General features: G+C 40.1%; 1 protein-coding gene across 1 annotated transcript; it reads right to left on the bottom strand.

The window, feature by feature from the left end:
* On the bottom strand, positions 1-27,286 carry OVCH2 (ovochymase 2). The gene is given in 23 exon segments (XM_027651080.1): positions 1-23; positions 455-623; positions 923-1,072; positions 1,372-1,569; positions 2,132-2,201; positions 2,444-2,586; positions 2,588-2,634; positions 3,279-3,336; positions 3,338-3,372; positions 3,789-3,920; positions 4,686-4,779; positions 5,178-5,298; positions 5,300-5,306; positions 6,112-6,252; positions 6,710-6,843; positions 6,953-7,043; positions 8,426-8,449; positions 9,956-10,151; positions 11,104-11,202; positions 11,204-11,256; positions 11,632-11,727; positions 11,955-12,007; positions 27,264-27,286. Coding segments are annotated over 23 exon segments (2,157 nt in total).

The raw sequence follows: 27,286 nt of genomic DNA on the forward strand, positions 1-27,286 counted from the left end.
TCACAGCATGAAAATGGGGAGATCTGAAAAAAGAAGAAAAATAAATCAGGGTAAACTTTGCAAAGATTGTCAACAGAGGCAGGCTGTAAATTTGTCAAAGTGGACTCAGCTGCCATCACGTGTCAGTTCATGCCTCCCTACACCCACCCAACCCTGAGAAATGAAGCAGAAAAGCCGCAGTAAGGAAAACATTCATCCACACAAGAAGAGGGCTATAGGTAGAGAGGGGAATAATAATAGTCTTGCAGAAATAAGATTTTGAGAAGTTACTACTGATTTAGATTTGTCTGTTTCTGGGCATTTAGCTAGGGATAGTTTAAACAGCCAAGACCTCAGGAGGTGCTAGATACCCAAATATAAAAATGGCATCTTGGAAAAGACCTTGAATTAAACATGTAGCAATAGCAAAAAGATTGATTTAATTGTGGTGTTTCTTTTTTTTTTTCATACATACCACTACTATTAACATTCTTCTTGATCCAGTCAAGAAAAAACCCAACATTTGTGTATACTCCTGGGTAGTTCTTCCTTCCACATCTCAAGCTCCAGCAAGTAATTCCGTGGAGGGCGTAAAATCCCGAGTTGTCTTCTGAAGGACAAACTAATGGGCCACCAGAATCACTCTGCATGAGGACAAAGGAACCTTCTTATGAATTTTTGGGTTTATATCAGTTCAGCTAGGATTGGTCCCAGCTGCTTCCATGCTTGGGGGGTTCTGTTCTTAAAAGGCAGAGAAAGAAACCACCTTTGTTCGAGGGAAGTTACTCTTTTTTGCAATATGAGTAATTAAAATTCTGCTACTAAGGAGTCTTCTGCTGTAAATCATCACAGCCTGTTTGCAAGAAAACAGCTTTGGGAGGTTTCACACTTCCCTTTCCAGAGCCCATCTGGCCATACCCCAAAGCTGATGTGTGTTACTCACTGTGCATGAGTCCTTGCCTTCTTCCAGAGGGAATCCAGCACAGATCATCCTCTGGGTCACCTTACTGGGAAAGTTTATGTAATAGCTCTGACATGTATCAACCACATGGATGGGAACTTCCAGCTGCTACAGTTTTTTCCCCTTTTCTCTGTCTTGAAGTCAAACACATGTCAGAAACCAGTAGAGGCGTGAATTAGTGATTCCACAGAGAAGCTTTGCTCCTGCTCTTTTCATATGGTCTCAATTTAAATCATCTGATTTCCCTCTTCCCACCTATTTCCCTGCATGTCTAGCTGAGTTTACACCAGTGAAAACTTTTTAGCATGTATGTTCTCCTAAAACTAATGTATAGGCAGAATGAACATTCCGACACAGAACACAATGTTTAAAACACAGCCACAACACAATATTTAAAACACAGCCAACCTTTGAAAAGGCAAAGACTGCATATCTGCTTCATGTGCACCCCATCCTGTGACCATGCACATCTTTGAGGGCTGGACTTGCTCTTCCTTGGCAGGGAGGCACACGGGGTGCACGCAGTGGTTGAATTCCAAGGGCTCAGCCAGTTGCAGTAAGGCAATATCAGAGTCCATAGTGGCCTCATTAAAACTTGGATGTATAATAAACTACTTGACTGACCTTTTCTAGGAAAGCAAAGACAGCGACGTTTTTGGGATGACTTGGGAGTTTGAGTCTTTAAGTAATGTTGTTTTATAAATTTCCAGGCTGTATTGAAGATGCCTCACAAGGAGGACACATTTAAAAGCAGCTGCTGAAGCCACCAGATTTCTTACATTAACAAGTCACGATTATGCATCTGTGACATGGAACAGGGAACATGCCAGAAACTCCATCCAGCAAGGAAGGAGGTCTTGGAAAAACATTTGTCCAGTGTGAGTGAAGTAGCAAGTTGTGCCCCAATTATTTCTGTCTTACTGATAGTCACTAGTGAACATACAGACAATACTCCTCTTACTCCCACATCCTCCAGGATACTGAGCTTTAGAGCTCATTGCTGGTGAAGTTTCAGATCTATGTTGATACAATTGGTTGATACACACAGAAGTTTGTTGTGTAAATGCAGATTAACATCACCATGCAAGCTGTTAGATTGCTGCATCATCAACAATCTGAGAGATGCATTTACATTAAAAGCAATTTTGCAAGATAGATTTATATATTATTACTAAGCAGAACACATAGTACTTGTCTGTACTCTTGCTCTGTAAGATCATGAAGTCCTGTTACCACCATCCATAAATCTCTGTATAGTTCCCTGAGGGAAAAAAAAAAAAAATCATTGTCAGGCTGATAGAACATCATTCTTGACACCTGTGAGTCTTAAAACCTACTAAGTTCCTAGAACATGTGTGGAGCAAAAGAATCCAGTACCAGTGTAAGCTGTAGGGAGCTGGTAACAATAACTTCTCCAGCCACCCTGGACAGAACGACTGTCACTGGACAGAGACACACCATGCAATTACAGACATTCCCAGGGAAGGGTTCATCCCAGTGTACTTACTGGAATCAAGGCAGTGGGCAGCTGTGGCAACCCATTCTTTGGCAAGAACTGCTCCTCCACAGATAGGCTCGTGTGAAATTTGTACACTGACCTGCCAAGGCCATGAGTGTGGTACAGCTTCTTCACCTCCAGTTATCCTTGCTGAAGATGAGCCTGGACTGATTTGAAGGCATTCCACAAGTATCATGGGAAACAGAAGGAAAGCACTGATGTTTCAAGAAGTCTTTAGAGGTTAAGATTTGGAGAAGGAAAGAACATTCCATTTAAGGATTACCCCATAGCTTCTCAAGCCTCTGCTCCCCACACTTTTTTGTAAATCTTCCAACCTCCCTCATTACAAAAGATCCAAATGTTTAGAACTAGCAGGAGGAGATGGTCTTAGCAAAAAAAGAGCTGCACCAAGATGAAAGCTACTACTTCAAAAGTTTTAGCCTCAAACCTACAATGAGCATGGACTCATCCCATTCTCCGTAAAGTGCTGGAGGGGAAAAAGGGGAGCTCTAAAATGCTGGTTATTGTTTTCAATTAGCCTGTAGTCTTTGCAATTATTTTCACCAAAGGAAGTAGGTGTAAAATGACATACAAGCTAAATTGTCATTGCATTGCTGTACATGATTTAACAAGATGAAGGAAACGAGAAAAATTAAGTTGTTTTAAATTTGTTTAATTTTAAAAATTAACAAAGCATGTGTTACTGTTCATATTTTTATTTCCTTAAAATATCTTAATGAAGAAATCTGGGACAACAGCAATCATTAAGTAATTGTAGAATTTATAGTCCAAAAGTTACTCTCTATTCCCATGAAGAAAATATAACTCAGCTTGGCTTACCTCTTGTAACTTGTATTTCTTCTTCAGTCATATCCATATCCATATCCATATCTCCAGATTCTTCTTCAACTAGCTGAATTCAGTGTATCTAAATCTAGCAAACGAGAATGGCAAATATGTTAGTAGGCTGTCTTGAGTCATAGTTGTATTATAAAATCGCTTTTATTTCCTTAATTTTTTGGGAAATAAAGGCAGAGAGATTAGAAGGAATAGATTTCTGTTTTAGGGATCTGTGCTACTACATCTTCACATAGTAGTGAAGTGCCATTTAAAATGCACCAAAATACTCTTAACACAAGTAAATCTCTCAGATTTTGAGTAGGTTCACTATTTGTTCACCATTCAGTAGGCCTTTGTTTAATCCCTCAATAGGTTCACAGTATTTTTTTTTCCACTGAAACAATTTGCTAGATGAGAATCTCCTAGAGCAAAATAATTCTGAATAGCTGATTTACTGAAGAGCCCTCTGTGCTGCCGCAGAGGGGCATTTTCCCAAGTTACTTGTGTTACCTGCTACATGAACAAAAGAGGCTCTGGCTCTGAATCCTCCAAAGGTCTCTGTTTCATCAGAGTGAAAGACAACCAGCATCACAGCAGAGGAGCTTGGGACAGGTGCCAGTAGGGCAAATCCATGAGGCTTGGCTAAAGATGAGAAAGCAAAGGCTCACTTTGCAAATTAACAGGTACTTTTTAATCCTTGTCTCCTTCAACAGCAGGTATGCAATATTCTGTGTATTCTAGCTCTCACACAGGAGGGTAAAAAATAACCATATACAAGAGATAAGGAGACTGAGGCTGAAGGACTGTTCTATCATTACTGACATCCTGTCCTTGCTTAGCAATGACCTCATCAGCACATCTCTGGCAGGATTTCACAAGAGTCTATTGCAGCACCCACACCCACAGGTTGCCATTACATGTGAAACACACCAATTATCTGATTTCCCCTTATCAATGTTTCAGAAGTAGCCTCTGCTGGTGCCAATCTAAGTACCAGGTTCAAGCAAGTACTGAAATCAGTCGACTGGGACAGGCCTTTCTCTCATCCAGGTGGCAGGAACACTGCTCTGGAGTAAAGAATAGCAGATCTCTTAGGTGTTTTCTGTGTCTGATCATCACTATAAAACCAAATTATTGTGTTATGTTCTTTTCTTCATTTAAATGAATTCAGAGCTGCATTTCATATAGAATTTAAACACACAAAACCAATTCTGTTCGATGTGGTTTTGCCTCTGTAAGTGGAACAGAGGCAGCAATACCTGCAAGTATTTTTCAAGGTACTGAGACTAGTACCTATAATATCACCTGAGACTCTAGAGGTGAACTTGATTTTAGACTGGACAATAGGGCTAGTGAAAGTCATAAAAGAAATAGACCATCCCCAAAATTAAGAATCAAAAGCCAAACAGATTTCCTCCTCTTTTCCCACGTCTTCATACACAGTCACTGCATCACAGGAGCAATCTTCACTCTCTTCTACTTCTAAGGACTGGTAGGTAACCTTTAAATAAAAAATGAAAAACTGAACCTTGTTTTTAAAAGTCACATAGAAAAAATTCAAAGATCTGTAACAGGGTCTTTAGTATTCTGAACGATTCTTGTAAGGTTTGTTTTCTGTGACATTCAGACCTCCCACAGGTGATACATAATGCATTATATGTTCTAGAAGAATCTTGTCATGATAAAATCAAAACCAGGAAACCCTATTTTACTATAATCTATAGAACAAATCAAAACCTCTCTGTCTTTTGGGATTGAAAGTGATTTCTCTAAACTGCATCCAGCAGCATTATTCAAGCTCACGTTGCTTGATCTTCCTTGTCCTTAAGCTGTATAATTTCTTGTTAAACCAATGATGCTACTTCCACCCTGTAGACACAAGAAGGTTTCATGTAATACCTTGGTTCCATGGTCCTCTGGTGCATAAATAATCCATTGACAGTCTGCCATGTTGCTGTAGTGTTCTGGGTAGTGTGTACTCTGTAAGACTCCTTCTTCAAAAAGGACAGCTAGGGACTCAGCCAGAATCTGAAAGTCCAGGAAAACAAAAATGGAAGCACTGTGTAATAATTCACCAAAAAAAAAAAAAAAAAAAAAAAAAAATCCAGAAAAACTCTTGTGATGCTTTCTCACAGCTGAGGAAGAGTACAAGTCAAGAGCAGGTCTGAAGAATATTTGCCAACTTTGTTTGGAGAGGAAAGCAGAGACGAACAGAAACAGAGGATGTGTCTTTACAATGGGCTGTGCAGTGGCAAGGCCCTCAGAGGGGATTCCTCCTCACACTCTGCCCAGGAAAGAACCAGCTGGAAAAGCTGCAGAAATGGGAACAACAGGAGTCTGTTTGTAACTTAAGACCCAGCAGGTGGCCCTTGGGCCCGCTCCCTAGGGATGGTGAAATGCTCTGCACAGCATAACCAAAAGCAATTCTCTATGACACGAATTTTAGCATCAGCTGCCTCCCTCAGGGCCCCTCCATGAAAGCCAAGGACTAGCAAAGCAGCTTTAATCTGGAAATTCTGCTCCTTTGATTAATCTTATTAATTGAGTTTTAAAAACATTCTGGAAGCAGAGAAGGAAATGATATCTTATATAAAGTGGGTGGAGCAGATGCAAAGTTAAGGAGGACTTCTCTCAACAGCATCTATCCTATCTTGTTCTGGCATCCTAGTTTTTCCCACAATGTCACACGGCAGCCTAGCCACACTCACCTTGTTCATTACTTCATCCACATAGGAATACCACAGGAGATTCCTCTGATTTATTTTCTCCTGATTTTTTTTGTCAGGTCACCTCCCAAGAGTGCAGACAGGTATATTACTAAACTTAGACTTACCAGGAAGAATATCTGGTGTAAGAGCTTTGTAGGTCATGGAAAAACCAGTTCCATAATCCTCATTGTCAGAAACAAATTTCAGCCTTATACTGTTGGAGCCAAACAAAACTGGTAATGGAGGATCTCCTCCACAGAATTTCCCTGAAATATAATATTAGAGAATCACTGTTTAAAGTCTTTAGTCACTTGAGAAAACCTGCATGTGTCATTTCTAGTACTTAGCTATAAAAATTTTATGATTGAGAGGAAATTGCCTATTCATTCATTTCCTTTCCCTATTAAACCATTAGCCCAAATAGATTTGCACTATTAAAAAATTGAAAATCATTGATACCAGAAAGTCATATGCTGACATGTTTCCTTGCCAGGCATTTTCCAATCTCTTCTCTTCCCACACTCTTGGTCTTTTACTTTAGATCCTATGTCACAACTTATTAATCATGAAAAAGCAAGTAAAACAATCAACCTCCATGTCCTCTCATTGGGTGCCTTTGCTGTTAGAATCCAAGAGTACTCTGACATGTTATGGATCTTAAAGGTCTTTTCCAATCAGAATGATTCTATGATTATTTCAAAGAATAAAGGGACAACAACTCACCCACAAGACTGTCATCTTTTGAATAGACTGATAAAGAACCATAGTCACAGAATGTTTCTGGCTCTGCATCAAAGTGGGAAAACTGAAGCAATATGTAATTCCCTTCTGGCACAAATAGAGTCCATATACATAATCTGGAATAACAAATTGGTTCCTATTCTCAAAAATACAACAAAAAAACCCCAAAACCTACCCTGGTATGGGGAGTAGTTTCTGGGGAAAGGCTGTGTTTTGTCTACTTACTGGTGGTTTCCATAGGACTGTTTGGGACTTCCAGGAAAATGTAATTCCCCTTCCCTGTAATGGAGTTTACCATCCTGAACGCTACAAAATACTGTGTTGGAGAGTTAAAACAAAATATAAGGAATCAGGTTTAACACATGTGCCACCATCTGTTCCACCAAAAAGATCAAACATCTGGAGAATATTGTGAGATGCAAGATTGCTCAGCTGTACTTTGTTTCTCCTCACAGACTGATGCTGGGTCTTCTCTCTTATTTGGAATTATATAAGTCAGTGTTAAAACACATGATTTGGGAGCCAAAATGAAGCCCTGCCAATGGGCCATCATTTTATTGTAAAATGGCAGTGCTTGTTTTTTACCTTAACAAAAGTATTTTTTACGTGAAGATTTCAGTACAAATGATTTTCAGAGAGGAAAAATGCAAACTTCAGGACATAACAAAAGTGTTCATGGCAGCCCATTTGTAATAATGTCCTTAGTTATGTTACAGCAGGAGACTTTTGCAACAGTACAATATGCTGTCACTATAATAGAAGAAGCAGAAGCTTTTCTCTCCAGCCAAGCGTCACTAGAAATGCAATTAATTACAAAAATCATCTCCTCTTATCTTTCCTTCTCTTTGCAAGGTAACACAATAAGAGCAACATTTATCAACAACTATGTGTAAGAAAACAAATGTAAGGAGTCAAGTACTTATAAGATTATCTTACCTGCAGTGTCCTAGGAAGCCCAGTAAAAAATTTGAAAAAGACACATACAGCACTTAAATACCCAGTTCTCCCTGGCCACAGCAAGTCTACACAGACTGGCCACATGCCCAAGTGTGTTTATCATTTGAGAAGTCTCACTGTAGAGTACTAAAATTAAAGTTTTAAGATCTAGTTCAAAAGAGTTGTTTCTAGTATTTTTATGTGAACTGGTACCTAGATGAACAGTGTCCAAGAACAACATTACCAGGGCACAGCCAACATAAGCCTTCAGTTTTAAAACATGTTACATCTGGGGATGGCTTTCATGGGGCTTTTTTTGGTTTTATTCTCAGAAATAGACAAGTAGATCCATCACAGACTGTGCAAAAGCACTACTAATTCACCACATACTTTCTATTTAGAATGTACATTTTTATACAGTATCAAAATCACTAAGTTTCATGCATTGCTAGAGGTTCTGTTGTACATTTTCCCCATTAATTTTATTTGCACTTCAATAAAAATATGGCTTTATATATATAGCTGTTTTAAGGAAAATTCATTTTTTAGGTCATCAATGCATAAACACAACCCTCCAAATGTAATTTTTTTTTACAGAAGCAGAAGGAAAAAGTATCTATTTAAAGTATACCTTTAAAAGTGCTTTGATGAGTCGAACATTCTTTACATTTCTTCCTTCATAAATTATACATCCGACTATTTTAGGGGTCTTTTTATGCTCTATCACAGGTAGAAGATACTGAAAAAACCCACGGTACACACCTGTGGAGCTTCTCATTTTCAGATCTAATAAGGGGAGGATAGGGAAGGGGGTGGAAAAAGAAGAATAAATTACTGTAGTTTCATATCCACAATATGGGCTTTACTTTTATCTGTGTGAAATGGAAACGGCAATTTTATACAGCTAATACTGATGCAAATTCTAGTGCTTCCTGGGGATATAAAGTGCCTACAATAAACTAGGGCTTAGAACCAAAACAAAATTGCAAGTTCAGGCGATGCTGACTTTGGAATAAACAATTCTGGAGTAGTCACTACTAGAATTAATGACATATTGACAGGCCACTGCTCAGCCTGAGGAGCACAGCACTCGCTTTCTACTCACTTGCTGAGTAAATACCTGAAATACATTTCAGGGAAGGGCAGCAGAATCCAACTGGCACCATCACATCAGGGATATGGAGACATTCAGCCTGACAACAATTGCAGTTCACATCTTTTGCACCAGTGAGACAGTGCAAAGGGGTGAGCAAGCAAACCCTAGTGCAGTGCAACTGAGGGTTGTTTTCTCTTTACCTACTGAATCACTTCTGCTGCTCACTGGAGCCAACACATTTTAATTATTGCAATAGCTAATCCTATTATTTTCTCCTCATAATAAAATGAGCCAGCTAGTAAATATTTAAAAAGAAGACCCTATCTCTCTCTTCTAAACTGAAACCCCGAACTTTTTTTAGAAACTAAACCCTTTTCATTTTTCTCTGACATTGTGAGTGTTCCTTTTTTGAATCACCAGTTGGAGATGTTTTCTAATATGGAATTTTATTTTTCCCCTCCCATTTTTTTTTCATTCTTATTGACTAGCTAAACCTCTCAAGCAACCCTCCCTCAGTTTTTCAGGTCTCTGTGGAAGCTTTAACACAATCTCCAATACCTTTTAACAAAAATAGCCCAAAGTGGAAGAAAATATTAATTCCGTTTCTTAGTGCTCTCAGTAAAATTCACCCCTGTCATTTCTGTTCCAACTTCATGGCTTTGGAAGTAATGGCTAATTGTGACACTGTTCCTGTGATAGGGGGCACAGGCCTTTTGGGCAGAGTAAACAAAGAAACTTTTGAGCATGACTTGACCCCGTGTTGTCAAATGTCTGATCCAACATGTTTTAGCCAAGAAAAAGGACAAGTGACTTCAAAGAGGTGCATGTGGAATCTCAGACACTTTCAACTGGTGAATTTCCACTTTACAAAAAAAAAAAAAAATCAAAAAACCAGGCTAACAGGCTAGGTGAATAAAAGGACCATTCTTAAAGTTAAAAAAAAAAAAAAAGCGTCCATGTAGGAGGCAAAGTATAGTGGAAGGGTAGCAAACATTTACAATGCTTTCAATTTGGTTTTGGCAACTGCTAAATCAGTATCACACATTTAAAGGCATTGTGAAATGCTACAGTGTTTTACCAGGAAACAATGGGGGAAAATATAAGTGCTATATCCTGAAAAGACAAAAGTAAATAAAATGTTATGAGACAGAGGAGTTGTCACAAGTGAAAGACACATTACTGTGGACACTTAATACCAGCACTCATGTTCTCTTGAATCGAGGAGAGTACTGCACTGAGGCCTGTGAATATTCCAGGAGATCCTCTGTTGTAATATTTCTTCTTCTAATTACTTATCCAGCCACGGGTACATCCCATTCCCCAGGAGATCACACCAGCAAGAGCCCAGGCACCGTGCTTACATCTACACAAAAGGGGGCCTCCTGACTCTCCCTGTAAGAAAAACCCAAACATATAAAAGTCCGTGACCCACATCTTACAGAAGTACCACCGAGAAGCCTTAAGAAGTTTATTGAGTTCTCTTTTGTGCCGTACTAACAAACCTGCAACATATACACTCATTTTATACAGTCATTTTAAAAGGAGTTGTAAATACAAACACCTTTTTTTATTGTGTTTAGTCAGGATTGTGTTTTCTCTTTCTGCTGCTCACTGGAGCCAACACATTTTAATTACTGCAATAGCTAATCCTATTATTTTCTCCTCATAATAAAATGAGCCAGCTAGTAAATATTTAAAAAGAAGACCCTATCTCTCTCTTCTAAACTGAAACCCCAAACTTTTTTTAGAAACTAAACCCTTTTCGTTTTTCTCTGACATTGTGAGTGTTCCTTTTTTGAATCACCAGTTGGAGATGTTTTCTAATACAGAATTTTATTTTTCCCCTCCCATTTTTTTTCATTCTTATTGACTAGCTAAACCTCTTAAGTAATCCTCAGTGTATCTCTGATACATGAGATCATGAGTGTACCTCTGTCGTGTTTGAATACGTAAAAAAGGAGTGAGAAACAATCACTTAACCCTTATCTCACTTCCTTTCCTTCCTGTAATCCAAGGCAATACTTTCTGCTTTCGTCCTCAGGATCTTTGCAACCTTAATTAACTTATCAAGTGTCCTGAGGTCAGAAAGCCCTAAGCATCATTACACTTGGGATGCATTGCAAAATTGCTCTCAAGAACCTGTCATACAACTCATACAATAATTAAAATGGGATCATGTCATTAAGTGCATTGCCCCATACAGAACTTTTGAAAGAATTCATACATCAAAATAAATACACTCCAAATCTCACAGTTTACATCGTATTTATTTACTTTGGCACACAGAGCCTTCAGCTTCTGAGAAACACTCTTGAAAGGCACACAAGGTTTCTGTTCAGCTGACCTGGCAGGCATCTTTTCCTCCATCTGGAAATCCAGCACACATTACAGTGTCACCCTGGATGCGTTTCTTTAAAGTTGATAATGCTCTTCAACACTCTTTTGCTGTTTAGGATTGGTAGATCAACTTCATATAAGACCTGAGGGAGCAGTCCATCTGAAACACACAAAAAACATTCATAAGAAGTGCTAAAAGGTGAACTTGATGTCCTGCTAATACACCATAAAAATTGGTTGGACACTTGCCCCAAGATATTTTAGGGTTACAAGCATTTTTTTGTATATAAGCAGTTTTACTTGAATAAATTCCAACACGTTTCAAAATTGAGATTCAGATCTACCTTTTGTAGTGACCAGTTTTGAGGTAATTCACGGGTAGGCATAGAAGCAAAGACCCCATTTTAAGATTACAGTTCTTTAGACCAGTTGATAGTTTCTTCTGGTCTGGCTCTGACCTGTGCAATCAAGGTTTTAGCTTGACAAATATGACACTGAATAATCTGAATGTCACAGAACAGTGTGAGTGACTTAATTCCATCTAAACAGCCCCAACCACAAGCAGTGCAGACATATCCTGCTTCAAACTTTTCACCTGGATGAAGAAGACATGCTGGCAAAACTGTTTAACCTGCCACATGTGGACATGGATTTTATTGGTAAGTATTTGAAAGAACATTAAGAAAAAGCTTCCTTTATAAGTTTTCAGGTTTGGGTTTGGTTTTTTTAACCAAAAATTATTGTTATTTTTGTGGAATCTGAAAAATTAGTCTGGTATTGACGATTTATCCTCTGCATGCAAAGAGCAAAAGCTTTTTCTTCATGGGAGAAAAAAATCACAGATAATTATGTTCTTACAGAAGTTGAAGGCTCCATCCAGATTCAGAAGGGGAATGTCATGTCTCTCATGTCTAGGGAGCTCACAGGTCAAAAACTTAGAGGGTGAGACTAGTGCAGCTTCTTTAATTCAGCACTGACTCCCAAGCTTGTTACTGCCCAAGAGCAGAACCATCAGTACCTAGAAAACTGTTAAATCTGACATGAGTTTTCATCCTGCCTCCCTGAAGAGCAGCTGGCACAGCACGAAGCTCCCTAACACAGACTATTCCCACCAGAAGGAACTGCAGCTCACTGGGGGAAAGGCACATCCTGGGATGGTACAACTGAGTGAGGGAACACAGTTTGTACAAAGAAAAGGAGACCCAAATGCTACACTGCAGGGGAACAGCAACTAATTGAAGTTACTCATTAACCCAGCCATAAAGCTCCACAAAGAAATTTTCCAAATTTAACAGAGTGCAATTCTTTTGTGAACCATCGCTGAAGTCTTTTGCTGTAAAATAAATAAAATCCTCTGTAAAACTACGTTTTTCAGGCAAAATTATAAAATGAATTTACCTTTGTGTGCTTTGTCAGTAACACCCAGGCAGATCTACACATCGGAGTAGAACGCACATGAACAAAATGTCAGATGCTATTTGCCCCTACAACCTCTACAGCTTTTGAAGAGGCAACACTTTATATTTCCTACATGCTTTATATTTAGCCAGTTTTATGGACCTGAGAAACATACCAAAATTTTATAATTTTGTTGGCAGCATGCTCGGTGTTTTGTTATTTGGCCGAGGATTTCACAATAATAATCCCCCCAGTCCATCGTCAGTCAACATCCCATCATTTATGCATTGATTTGGTTCTAGATTTTCATTGTTCTGTGCCAATCAAAGGATAACAAAACCCAGCTTTTATTCTGAATATATAATTTCATAACAACTGAATATAAACTCTGTCCTAGAAACTTCGAGTTGCAGGTGTTTTTTTCTGTTATAAATACATGGAACTTCTTAAGAGTGTAGTTTTCCTACTAGTCCTGTGGAGTTCTCCAGTTCTGCAACTTCTGAAACCTGCATCACCAACATTATTCCAGTTCTAATTGAAAACTTTGAAGGCTGCTTTCCTTCATAGATTCATTTTTTATTTTGCAGGGACAAAACAAAACCCATGTACAGCAGAGCTCTCTGATTGCCCACTGCAATGCCGTCCTTTAGAATGATGCCATCCAACGGGATGGTATAAAACCAAGAATAAACAATCTCTGTGGTTTTAAGTGATGCTGCACAAACTCACAGTGAGAATCAGAAGCAGCTGGCCCACTGGCAAATGGAAAAACTATCAGCCCAATCTAAATTTCTGACACTTTCTGTTCAGCAGCCAGAGTTCAAACAGAAAAAGCACAGAAGAGCACTATCTGTACAATCTGCTCCTCACCTGGGGTGGCAAGGCAGAAGTGCAGGTTTTGTTGTTCTCCTCTTTTGCTACCTATTTATATATCTTCAGACAGTGTTTTCTTTTTCCTCTGTGCAGTCACAGGTACCACCAGAGAGCTGCCATTGCTCCTAAAACTGGCAGCCTTGGCAGGCAGCACTCATCACAGGCAGAGGTCAAATCTTATGACTTGATCTCCAGCCACACATTTGCCCTGAATCTCAACGCAGAGCTGGCTTTGTATCCTGAACCTTCACAGTAAGGAAAACAAAGCCATTAAATCAGGAACTCTCCAAAATGGCCTGATCCATGTTTCAGCAGGTGGAGCCAGCTCCTAGCCCCCAAGTAATGGTTCTAATCCATGCTAGTCAGTCTGGGATGCTTCTTCTTTTGCTGTGTACTCAGAGAATAAAATGCTTGTAAATCAAAGCATGCTCTGCGCTGTAGAAATGTATATAGCTGCTCCTTGCTATGAGGTTATTTAACAATTAATCATGCACACATACAAATAAGTTTAAGACCGAGAGAAAGGAAAGAATATAGATAATACTGATGATCAGAATCTTCCAGAAGAGTTGCTCTGTTTGTCTGGCTTTGAGATGTTTTTACAGGGGGTCAAGGGCTGGTGGGAGGGGAACACAGGCTGCTTTGGGTGCACTGAGGTGGCTGGAATGCAAGACACAGGAAGAGGGGGTTAATTCTTGCTAGAAAAGTTGCTTTGTGTTGCTGCCTCTGCCTGAGGTGGAAGGAAGGTGGAAAATGTGTTCACCTACTAACAACGTGAAGTTTAAGAGAAAAGGGAACAAGGAGGGAAGGACAGAGGGTGAGGAGGGTAAAATGAGCAGCAAATGTTGGTTAGTAACTAACCTGTTAGAAGATCAATCGGTAGAAAAGACAAGATTTAAATGGGATTGGGTTTTGTTGGGTTTGGTTGTGGATTGAGTTTAGAATTCTTTTTAATTGCAATGAGCTGTGCTTTCAAGGGTCACTGGTCACATCCTAACAGTTTGCAGGGTCACTGCTGGAAAACTGAAAAAGCTATTAGCTCAATAAAATTAATGATTTCATATTTTAAACAAGATATAATGTCTTGAAATATTAAACTTCATAAATCTTATCATTCATGTATTATATTTATGAATCCAATAGTTCTTAACTGAAAGAAGATTTAGTTTTGATATGGATTGAATGTATTTATGTTTGTATAGTTGGGCAGGAATTTTGATTTTCCAAACCACTTATTTTTCACGAATTTTAACTATTATAATTCCAGTGACTATTTTAACTGTTGTAATTCCAGCGACTCAATTTGAATTACACCTGAGTTTGATGTAACAAAAGAATCAAGTCTAATTCTCAAGATAAGCCCATTATTGCCTACCATTTCCCCAAAATGAAAGGCAACATTAAGATGCACATAAAAGATCCTGAATGGCACAAACACAAAACTCACTTTAATTTTTATATGCTTAAATAAACACCACCACGACTCACATACACATTGAGAGAGGGGAGCTTTGCATTCACTTTTTTCTACCAGAGCCTTTGTGTTACTTCAAAGATCAATGGATTGAAAAGCTGAGGGAACTACCTCAAGATTCTCAATTCCTAGAACCACAACGTGAAATAACTTCAGCTCACAACCGCGTTTTTCCCTCTCCCTCTGTACAAATAAAGTCACATCTCAGAGAAGAAAAACGCGATGCCTTCAGTTGGGATTCATGTACCTTTTTAGACCAGCAGAGGTCACTGATAAATTCACTTGCCTTGCCAAAGACAAACCGTATAATTCCATCTCAACATTCCCATATGAATCCTAATTAAGGTAGTCTTCTAGTTCAGGATTATAGCTGGGTTTGGGTAAACATTGCAAAAAAGGCGTGCAAACTAAAATTTTGCAGTAACAATGTTCGCCATGCTACCAATTCATTTTTCAGAAAGATTCATATCCATGATTTTTCAGTCACCCAAGTATTTTTTGGGGAGCAAAATGTTTGTCTGAAAACTAAGCAAATAAATATTTGTGAAAAGGTCAGAGACAAAAGTTTTAAGCCAATGCCATTTTGAACTCATTTAATTCCACCTGCTAATAAAAACTGTGCCGACAATTGATTGTTTCTATGCCGAGGACAAACAAACAGTTGAAAATAAGGCAGACGTTTCACAAGTGATCCAAAACAACTGATGTATGTTCTAACAGTGCTTGCAGGTTCATGATAGCTCTAAACCAGCCCAAGTTTAGGTTGCTCCCAAAGAGGGCAGTTGTGCCCCAACTCCCACGGAAGTGTCTGTTACTTTTCCAAGCTTTGTGACAACCTCCTGTCTAGCTTTGGTTAACAAACATGTCTCAGCCAAATGTTCTGCAATATTAAAACATCATTTATCACGCTCTGGGGATTCTGAAGTCCCTTTTGAGTGTGAAATCCCTGAAAGGGCAAAGTATTTTTATAAGACTTTTAGCAGCATAGCACAATTTAAAATATACAGTCACCTAATAACTCGGTAGTTCAAATAGGAAAGTTGCTACCACCCCTGCACAGCTTAGGTCTGCTCCATATCCTCCCAGGTTTTAGATGAGATTCCCCTGGATGCAGACTGCTTTCTGAGACTTCATGCCTTTAACATTTCCTCCCTCTCTCCCACCGTGTTCCCGTTACAGCCCACCCCAAAACTGAGTGTTCTTGCCTCAGAGACACATTTAGCTATGTTTTATTATTTCCAATTAACTCAAGTATTCAGAGGGAGCAGTAAAACTGAAAGGTTGCCTTTTGATAATATTTTTTCTTCAACTTGCTCCATCCTCCTAAATTCTTCAGTTGAACCGTCAGGGCACAGAACAAAGTGCACAATAGCAAGAATGTTCAAAAGAGCACTTGGTGGAATAAGAACCCACAAAAACCCCCCAAGATGCTGTTTCCCAGAACATTTGGCCTTTAATTCAGGATTTTGGATACACATCAAGATCTACTTGAGTCTCCTGTGCAAAAAGAAAAGGAGTGCAATTTTAGTGGAAAATCCACTAAGCTCTTTTTCATCCTGCAAAGCGCATTAATTGCTGTATGAGCCAAAAGTAATCAGTAACCAAGAACTAAAGGAAACAACACCTGCTTGCCTTTTCCCATTTTTCACTAAAGTTCCATTTTTCCTGCTTTGAGAGCTCACCAATATATGAGAATTATAGATACAGGCTCAGTTACATCTATGATGAGTAATGTTACGACATACATTATCCTTTTGTAACTAAGTCTTCTCCTGGACAGAGATTTTACCTTTCAAAATAAACGAGACCAAAACCAAACAAGATGAATAATGTCAACAAATGCAAAAATACTGCAGGCTATGAAGAGCACAGTGGATTAAGATATCAGTCAAAGCTTCCCTTGGATAGAGTCCAGTCTTATATCTATGGCATAACTGATTAATTGGGAAAGGACAAATGAAGGAAGAGAAAGGGAACAAAATTGTGCTTAGTTCAAGTATTTGGCCTGAAAATGCTCAAAATGCTTTGTAAGGATAGATTAATATTGACATTTTTCAGATACAGGAGATCTGGCATATGGATTAAACAAATCAGCAACAGTCAGAAGCAAGCTGGTCACTTAGTTCCCAAATGAGTAGCATCCTCTTGGGAATGTTTTGTTGCTAGTGAAACACATAGTCTGAATACCACAATGGTAGCTTCTCAATGTAAATGAAAAATAGAGGAGCACTAAAGCATTCATTTTGTGTAACTGCACTATTTTATACAGGTTAGCAATCACTGCAGGTATCCAGACTCTGTATTTAGCACCCTCTCACATCCACAATAGTAAAGGTGGAAATGCAATGAGCCTGAGCCCGTGAGGAATTGCACCACAGAGGAGTTATGATGAGCACAAAGGGTGTGAGCTCCTGGCTCTCCTCAGTTAGAAAAAGGTTCTTCACCCAGAGGGTGGCTGGGCAGTAGAACAGGCTCCCCAGGGGAGTGGTCACAGCACCAAGCCTGATGGAGCTCAAGGTGTGAGGCACTAGAGAAACAGGCTGCCAGTTGTCCTGCACAGAGTCCATCCATCCATCCACCCCTCCTTCAGTCTTCCCCCCACTGTAAGAACTGTGCACACAGAGATGTCTAGGGATGCCTCCCACAGCTCGTTGCTGCAGGACAAGCACATTTTTGTCTCAAACCATGCTCTGACAAGGACAGTTGAAATGATGCTGGTGAGACCTGGCATGATTTGGCTGAACAAACATTCACCAAGCAGGCTTTGGAGACCAGGAGACTGAATTGTTTTTCACAAGAATGTAATTTCTTCTCTCAGTATGCCCAATGATAAAGAATAGAATGTTTTCCAGTGTAACTAGGTAAGTTAGTTGAAAAAAAAATACACACCTATTAAGATGTATCATTTGAACTCCTCACCATCCTCTTGATAGGATATCATTCTGATGTAGACCAGCTTGTAGGAAAAAAATTTCAACTCACCTAAAGAAACACCAGCTCACACTTTGCTCACTGTCTCTCTCACATTTGGGCCTAATACCAGGAAAAAATAACTAGACACATTAGATTTTCCATGTCTAAACAATCCTTCTGATTAAGCATTTCTATGATGGCTTTAGCATTTTATCATGAAACACCAACATCAAATACAATTGAGACTACAGTCGTAACCTTTATCCCCTCTCCAGCTTCAGGTACTCATACCCCTGATTACAGACTATCTTCCAACAAGGGTCAAAACATCATAACAGAGCAAGTTATACAAGATTAATTTGTCTGCTACAACGCAGACATTCATAATAATTACATCAAATCAACTGCACATCTCTTAATACATCGATGCCTGACAGACACAGAGCCCAAAACAAATCAAAGAAATTACTCGATTCTTGGAGAGCACAGTGAATATATTTTAATGTCTTATTTTAACACAGGGAAGATTTACAGTGTTACAGTGCTTACAGAACATGTTCAAAATACACAAATACACCATCTCAGGCAAGCAGCAGCGAGAGGAATTCTTGCAGGATTTTCCAGAAACATACTGAAGGTAAAAATGTATTATATCAGCCTGGCACTGCTGTCAGTATAGTGACTGCACTTCACATCACACCAGGAGCAGGACATGGAAGGAGAGCACTCCAGGTAACTCCACACATCATTGCACAGCCTGTTTTACAGCAGGTACCGCTGCCTCACAAGGACATGGAACTGAGTCCAAACAGTAGGGAGAGGTGAATGATTCGTCAAACTGGCTTATAAGTCCAGGAGGAGGAAGTCCAAAAATAACCCATGTATTTTCTCTTGATCAGTCAAAAGAGACCAGCTTCCACTCTTACAGGAGACTGGCACATAACCACAGTCAGTTTGCTCTTGGCCAGGACTTTATCCATGGCTAAAGAACTTATTTGCAGGACCCAGGAGAAAATGCAATCAGAGAGCAGGCTCACAGCACCCAGCTACTGGTTTAGACTGAGAGATGAAGCCAGAAACCAGGGGAGAACAGTGATGAAGCAGCATGCTCATAAAGCTAACTTGTATTGTGCCAGAACTGTTGAAAGGTGGATTTAAAAATCTTAGGGGTCACTTTCCAGGATGAAGTCTGGGGAGAGGGTTTGGGTTTGTGAAAGATTGCAAGATATACATTCCCCACTTTTGCACGCGGAAACGGAGACATAGAGAACAAGAGAGACTGAAACTGTAACAAAGTTGAAATCAGAACTATGTCTTCTCTCTCCTGACACTACCAGAGTAATGTGGGAAGCACAAGCAAAGTCAGCCCAAGCACAGAAAACAAGCCAGTCTGGAGAGACGGGGAGAGCCAAGCCAAACAGAATTACTGAACGATGATGGAATATCCCCTTTTTATTTTTAATTAAAATACAGCCAACAGTAGGATCCACCGGACTCACATTTACACTTCTGGCTGCCCCCCAGCAACCTTGGTTGCTCTGTCTCAGCTCTGCCGTGAGATGGCAGAGCAGCACCATTCCTGCCGCGGAGGTGGGTGATCTACAGCCGGCAATTTGGTGTTGCCTGGTGTATAAACTTGCAGCCATGCAAGCAGCTGTACTAATCAAAATCAATCGCTTTCCCTCTGTACTGCAAGACAAAACTCGTTCAAATACAGTGAGATATCTAAAGTAATATCAAATAGTTCATGACCACTAACAGACTGTGTAGAAATGAATTTCGATCTGTTTTCACAGGTTGCAGTGAAGGCTTCAGGAAAAATGAGAAACCTGCAAAATTATTTAATCATAATGAGGAACCACGTGATGAGTAACAGTGACATGCAGTCAGCACAGATCTTGCTGCAGGGTTTTTGTGTGGCTTTGCCAGTTTTGTGTCTCATTCTCAATGCTGAGGGTACCAGGGACAGTTATTTGCAAACCCTTTCTGCCCCACAGCAAACCAAAGTAGGATTCATCCTAATACAAATAGATGCACTGACCCGAAGTCGTCTGGGTTTAAGCTTTATGTAGCTTAGAATCCTCAAGCTGAATTAATATTCCTATTTTTTTCACTTCCATAACTAACCCCCTGCTTGCAAGCAGCTTGTACCAATGCAACCACCAGCAATATCTGCTGCCACAAGGGACTCACAGCTTAGCTACTACCAGCAACAGAATATTAGTTCTTTCCTTTAGGGAAAATAGGTTGTGCCTCAGTAAATATCACACAGTAGGATGAAAGAGGGGAAGTAGAAAACTTTTCTCTTGAAATTAAGGGAATTCCCTGTCTCTGCAATGGTTGATGTAGCTATAAATACCTAGCAGGAAATGAGAACTCAGCCTTACAAAATATTCAGTACTTAGAGTGTGCAAACACAGCTGAAGTCTTTGGAGAAATAATTGTGACAGGGTGAAGAGACAGAAAGAGTAAAAGGAAAAAAACCTAAATAATGGAGCTACTAAAAAAACCACCCTTTTTTTATATGTATGTAATATGATCATGCTGTGAAGTAGAAACATGGATGTACAGCCATCTCATCACACATCTGTTTTGGAAGGGATAAATTACAACTGTCTCAGCAGTATTTGGCAAAGTTGACAGAGATTAAGGGTTTAGGTTACTACTATCAGGCCTGCAATGACAGGCCAGAGCAAGCTCCCAGCAGCACATTGCAACAAAACGACAACAGAAGAGCCTTAAAAGCTGAAGAAAATTCATTCAAAGGAGTTCCCAGGGCCAATGTGAAACCTCAACAGGTGGAACACTGAACTGTGCCCCTGGTCAGTTCTCTTGCAGCAATTCAGTCAAGAACTGGAGGCCTTTAATGAGCATCAGAGAACGCTACAGAAACCACATTATTCTCAAAGACAGGGAGGGGCTTTTGCCTTTCATCTGCAGATGTCAGATATTCACACAATGAGCAGGAGCTGAAGCCACTGAATTCTTTACAAAGCAACTCCAACACAGTCCACCTACAGTAAGCAGGCAAGTGTTAATGCCAGCCCTCTTTCTTTGAGACAGTTATTTCTGGCACTGGGAGACCGGGCACTACATTTATTCACGGCTCAAAGATGTGTAAATTCAACCAATGCAGACTTAGTGTTAAATTAAAATGAACAAGCTTTATTCTTAAGCTGATATAAACAGGAGACAGAACTAAACCACCTACAAATTCTGTTCATGCCTAAGACTTCATTGCCACGGGCTTTGGCCACAGAGTTATGAGCAGCACTGTGCTGATCACGCAAGATCTTTGGCCAGTTCTGAAAAAATAAAAAAGCCAAAAAAACCCAACCACACAACAAAGTAGACAGCAAATACTAACTCCCTACAGAAAAAAACAGCTGAAACACACTGAATAGCAGCATTTCTTTCACAACTTTGTGCACAATGCAACCCTTTTTATACAGGAAAGTGCCATGTCAAGCCCTCAGAATGCTGCAGTTCACAAATACTGCAGAATGCTGTAGTTTTGTGCCACTCTGTGCTAGTCTATATTGAATTAGCACACAGCATTTACTGCACTGTTTCTTGCTCTAATGCAATATGTATGGGGTTGCATCACTAATTAATGAATTAGGAACTCTCTTCCTTCTCTAGAGCAACAGTCAGGGGTAAACTGCAGTTTTTGATATCCTTTCATGCAAAAAAAAAGCCTCAATATATAAAGCTTGAGTGGTACATTTGTGTATGGACAGATGGATGTAAGGAAATGGGGTAAGATGGATAAATCTGCAGCCAGCTTCAGTGAGGCACATCTTTACTTCCAGACTAACCTGCCAGAAAAAGAAAAAAACCCAAAGCAACGAAAGAAAGAAAAAAAAAAAAACCCACACAAAAAAACCCCCAACAACAACAACAAAAAAAACCAACAACAAAACCAAAACAACAAAAAAGTGCAAAAAAACCAAAACAAACACTCCCAGAAAATAAACAAACACAACCCCCCCCCCCCAATATTTCTACCTGCAACATTAGAGGTCCCCTGTGGGCTTAGTATGGTCTTTGGAATACTGAACTGTTCCTAGGTAGCAAGAAAGCAAACTGAAAGGTTCCTGCAACTTCAGACCCTCTCTCAACTCGCAGGAAGGATGCCAGACTTAGGACTATGAAGAGTTAATAATTCAAGTAGTCTCCAATATTGTCATTGTTACAGGCAGGAAAGAATCATGCAAGAAAGGAGTGATTACTTAATAGGTGTGTTACAATGTGAGTCATTTTTCAAACACCAGATAGAGTTTAACACTGCAGTGCCCCAAAGCCTGTCCTACAGACCAGGATTCAGCACTGAGCACAAGAAACTTCTGGTTACAGCCCGATTTTCTGTGCTTTCACAGCCTTTGTCACTTGGCAGCTGTGTCCAGCCAAGGTTCTCCTACTGCCTAGATTAAATTAAAAACAAAGTTGACACACACAAAGCAACTGTCTACAAAAGTGGAGAAACCTGGACAACAGAATTTGGGTGCACTTTGCCTTAGAACTTCCTAAACCTGACATTTTATTTTTTCTTTAGTTACACTCATTCATTCCTCATTCTGAAATACCTGGTTCATGGTACAAAATTCTATTATTAAATGATACAAATAAGTTTTGTTTACATTGCACAAGTGGTCACTGCGAAGGACAGAATAGCAGAATGGTTAAAATAATTAAAAACAAGAGACAAGCAAAAAAACTCCGAATCAATTTAGAGACTCTGAACTGCCACTCTTCTGTTGCACATTTTACACATGTTTCTGACCTTTTAGACATCAGAAATTTCAATATGTAAAACTCCATTTGAGGAGCTATAGAGGAGTTACGAGAAGTCTAGCTGAGGTTGATAGCCTTGACTTTTTGGCCAAAAAACTGAGACCAGAGGAAGCTCCATTTTGCCATAGCTTGATTACTATTGGCACCACAATGTCCCAGCAAGCACTGCAACCTCCATTAGTGTAAAGTTCTCCACTAGAGAGAGCTTGTGATTCTTGAAGTATAAAAATGCCGCTTTTAGAATTGCTTGGTTATCAAATCATCTGCTGCTGTGTATTGGCTTTAATTGGCCAACCTCAAGTGGCATCTGAGCTGGGTTGTTTGCTTGTTTAGACATCTCTCCCTTTCAGGAAAATTCCCTTTACTCAGAACAACCCTCTTTCCCAACGAAGTGTTAAGAGTAATTTTGCACAAGAATAATAGAATGGCTTGGATTGGAAGGGACCTTAAAAGATCATCCAGTTCCACCAAGCCCCCTGCCATGGGCATGGACCCCCCCCACCAGACCAGGTTGCTCAAAGGCTCATCCAGCCTGACCTTGAATCATTGGAAATAGTTTGCTTAGCCATCCAAAGCACCCTTGATGCAATATCTGTTTCAACAGAAGACTCACTTTGCCCTTTCAGTTGCTCTCCTGCAGTTGGAATCAGCAGGAGCAGAATCAGGCCTGGCCTGTTTGCCAAGCTCCACCCCGAGAGGCTTTAGGCTGCTGAGTTTGCTGTGGAAACCCTGACAGACTCCTAACAACAGAGAGATGTTGCAGGAACGTGAGCACCATGGAGCCAGTGTTCAGTGTTCGGAATTTCCTGCATTCCCCATCTCCGCACGCAGAGCCATGTCAGCAGTGACAGGGTGCAGTATTGCAGTGGCACAGGAGAGATAAACAGGTGTGTGGAACCAGAGATTAGAGAGCTCTGTCTCGGGGCATCCCAGCACAGTGACATGGCCCAGTGCAGAGTCAGACAGCAGGAGAGCAGCAGCTGCCGCAGCAGCCGCGCCGCTCGTGTCACGCGGCCCAATTAAGTTTTCAGAAACAGAGCACGCAGTAATTACCATCAACATGCTCTCTGTCTGTTCATCACTGCTCACCCAAAGGTCTGTGTGTGACAACAGCCCATTGTACCAGCCCTGCTGTCAAACCTCCTCTTTTTGGCTTGCTCTCCCCTATTCAAATGGGGTTGTCACTCCATCAACACACTGAAGCAACAGCGTCTGCAGCATTGTTATTAACATTGTACCAGCGCTGTGCATTCAAGCTGGCTTTAAAAACTAACTCCACAACACAGCTCCTACAGAGCTGTAGAAAAAGGAAAGCTGAAATGATTTTTCTCCCCCCTTGAATGTGTGCAGTTACAAGCTCCCAGGTTGTTTTCATTAACTGGCAGGAGCAAAGTGCCTTTCCTGGAATGCAACTGAACCTACTGGTCTATACTTTCACCTTTCCACTTATTGCTACCTGCTCAAGCACGTGCAGAGAGTATTTTTAAGACTCTGATGCTGTCTCTCAGCAAGTTCCTTTACCAGCTGTCAACCCAAACAGTAAACAAACTACAGCCAACACATCTTAATGCAGCCACAAAAATAGCTCTTATGACATAGTTTTTCATTTTTCAGACTCTTTATTAAGCCTTTCTATTCAAAACTCAGTTGTCCTGCAGCAGAACTTATTGACTATACATGCACCAGCCCTCTGTGCCATAAGTAACAACTTAACAGAAACAGAACTGTAAGGCTCCAAACTGCACCGTGCATTCAATACATCTGTAGAGATAAAAGGGATATGATAAACCTTCCAGCTCTATAGAGCAGTGGAAACCCTCTTTCCCACTTTGCAGTGCAAGTATTTAAGCTTTTACTACGAAAGACAGACATTGGAAAGCCACTCATACATTTGTGTACACGTGTGTGTGTGTATACATACATATACTTATAGAGCTTATGCAAAAATAAGAAAATCGTGTAATTTAGAGGGGATTTTATTTGGAAATACTTAAGCTGGGGCTAGCACTTTTACCTGCTATTCAATAATGAGATGGAAAATGTTTAATTTTTTTACAATGTGGTCTGCCTAAATATCACAGTGTAGCAGGTATTGTCTGCAAAGTGTTAAACTTCAATTAATTCAAAGAGTATAGATTATTTACTCAAGTAGTTTGACAGCACCACTTACAAATAGACCCCCTAAGGCAAGACTCTGCTTAGGAAGTTAATTACCACGTAAGAGAGATTTGGGCTCTGTGCTTCTTAGTTCCCAAAAAACAACTAATCTTCAGTCATTCTTTTCTAAGAGAAAAGAAGTGAAAGAACGGCAGTGTCAGAAAATCTGCTATGATAACGTTGCAGACTCAGTACATAATGAGGGTAATTGCATGTCACTGCTTCAGAACACTGAATATTACATTTCTAGCGAGCTTACTAACACACAGGGTTCAAAATGTGAGCAGTTAAATCCACTGCAGAGCTTATCAATTCACATCACATGTTTTCAAAATTACTTTAGCTCCAAGACATCCCAGCTAGCAGCCAGGAGTCTGTTGTTCAAAACCTGCAATACAATCAACATTTCACTTACAGCCTTTGTACCCTTTATCCTTTCCTCAGATACTTCATTTTGGCAGAACAGAATTAAGCAGCCTGAGAGACATCACCCTACAGCAATTTTACCAAAAAAAACCCAAAACTAAAACCAATTCCTGCAGGAGCAAAAATCAGTGCTGGCAATAACCTAGTAAGGGTGTTTGCTTTACAGACACAGTCTCTATGGTAGTTATAACTTCCACCCTAAAGGAAAGGACAATAGTAGAAAGATTTTAAGAACAGTGATTCATCATCCACCTTCCTTTTCAACTCTCATTTTCCACCCCTCTTTCAGACAGGTGCAAACACTACCACATGCTCTGTAAGTTTTATTTAACCCAGTTGTACAAAATCGGACACTTTTTTACCATTTTCCCATTCCTTTTATGCACAGGTTCTTCTTGCTATCACAAGGTAGCAGGACAGAAGGCTTTAGACAAGTCTCAAGCAGTAATTTCTGCAATAAGGATGCAGAAATCCCATCTTCTGTGTCGAGACACTGATGGCAACCCATGCTCCCCCACTTCAGTTCTGATGCCCCCCCCCCCAGTAAATGATAAGCTTGGAAAATCTGTTAACATTTGAGCATCTACCACTTGTGCACACTTCAAAAGCCTCCTTTGGGAGCTCACCAGTGGACACAAACTTAAGAGCATTTTGTTCCACAGCACAGCATCAGTCAGCAGTCCCAAAGAACAGCAAATAATGCAATATCCACACTAGCTTTGTGTCCTCTCAGGCCAAGTAGGGCTCTTTCATACACTGTGGAGCCCATGGCATCCACTGAGCAGGACTTTAGTTTTGAGACAAGCCAGTCACCCAAGTGCTGGCACAGGTCAGCGCAGCCATCCTAAATTTAGCCTTCCTGTAAAGCAGCTATGCTTTGAAAATAGTAGTGGTCGAGTGTTTCTTCCCTCAGTTCCAAGAGGAACCACTAGTTATATCCATTGCTCCCTACACACATGTACACGGTTATGGAGATTATGAGACAGGTACACATGGTAATTTTTATGAATTATTATGCAATGCTTTCAAATTGCAAAGTTCCTAACGTGACTAACACAATTAATACTTCAAAGAAATGTGAGAACTCAAATCTGTTGTGAATATACCTGAATATTCTAAATAGAATTCTGTCAAAAAATACTATTTCCAGTGAATGCAAACCCAGCAATAAACCAGAAGGTTGGACACAGAAGTCATGTGCACTGTATATACAGTTTGAGAAGCCCTATACAACCCAATAATTAATAGACATAATAGTACAAACAGATGAAAGGAAAAAAAAAGTAAAACCAGTTGTTTTTCACTTCACACATTTTATATTTAAAAAAAAATTTAAAAATCATTTTTTTACAAGTTGGAGTGCTGGCTATGTGCACATGAACACACACTGATATTCTCCTGGCAGACCATGTCTAGGAATTCGTACTAGCCCCCCAGACTAACTAGGCTAAGGATACTGAAGGACTGAGGAGATGGAAAAGCAGGTATTGGCCATTTATTTAGTAGGACATTCAAGAAGTTCTGCAGAACCCAGCAGCTGTGAAACATTTTGAACACCCACAAAGATACTATCATCATAGAATCACAGAATGGTTTGAGTTGAAAGGGACTTTAAAGACCATCCAGTTCCAACCCCTCTGCCATGGGCAGGGTCACCTTTCACAAGGTTGCTCAGAGCCCCATCCAACCTGGCCTTGAACACTTCCTGGCATCCACAACTTCTCTGGGCAACCTGTGCCAGTGCCTCACCACCTTCAAAGCAAAGAACTTCCTCCCAGTCTAAACCTACTCTCTTTTTGTTTGAATCCATTCCCCCTTGTCCTGTCACAACTATACACACTCCAATTAAAAAAAGCCAGAAGAACTGCAATCAGAACTATGGCTGCAAGAGGCCTGAAGTTGAGGACAAATGCTTTATTTATATGCAGGGATGGGAAGGAAGCAGGCTGTCCTGTCCCTCTGGAAGCAAGTGTTTACAAGTCAGCACGGAGGGGCACATGGGTGATACAGGAAAGGTGAACAAGTAGAGGAGCAAGTTCACTCTAAGTCAGCTCAAGACACTATTCAAAGGAACCTGTGAGCCTTTTCTGCTCTCTCCTTAAGGAAACTGCCTATTTGCACATTTCTCTTACCTGCAGTCTGTGTCCACATCCAT

The sequence above is a fragment of the Corapipo altera genome, unplaced genomic scaffold, assembly GCF_003945725.1.
Source record: "Corapipo altera isolate COAL_440 unplaced genomic scaffold, ASM394572v1 78, whole genome shotgun sequence".
In the NCBI taxonomy this organism is placed as follows: Eukaryota; Metazoa; Chordata; class Aves; order Passeriformes; family Pipridae; genus Corapipo; species Corapipo altera.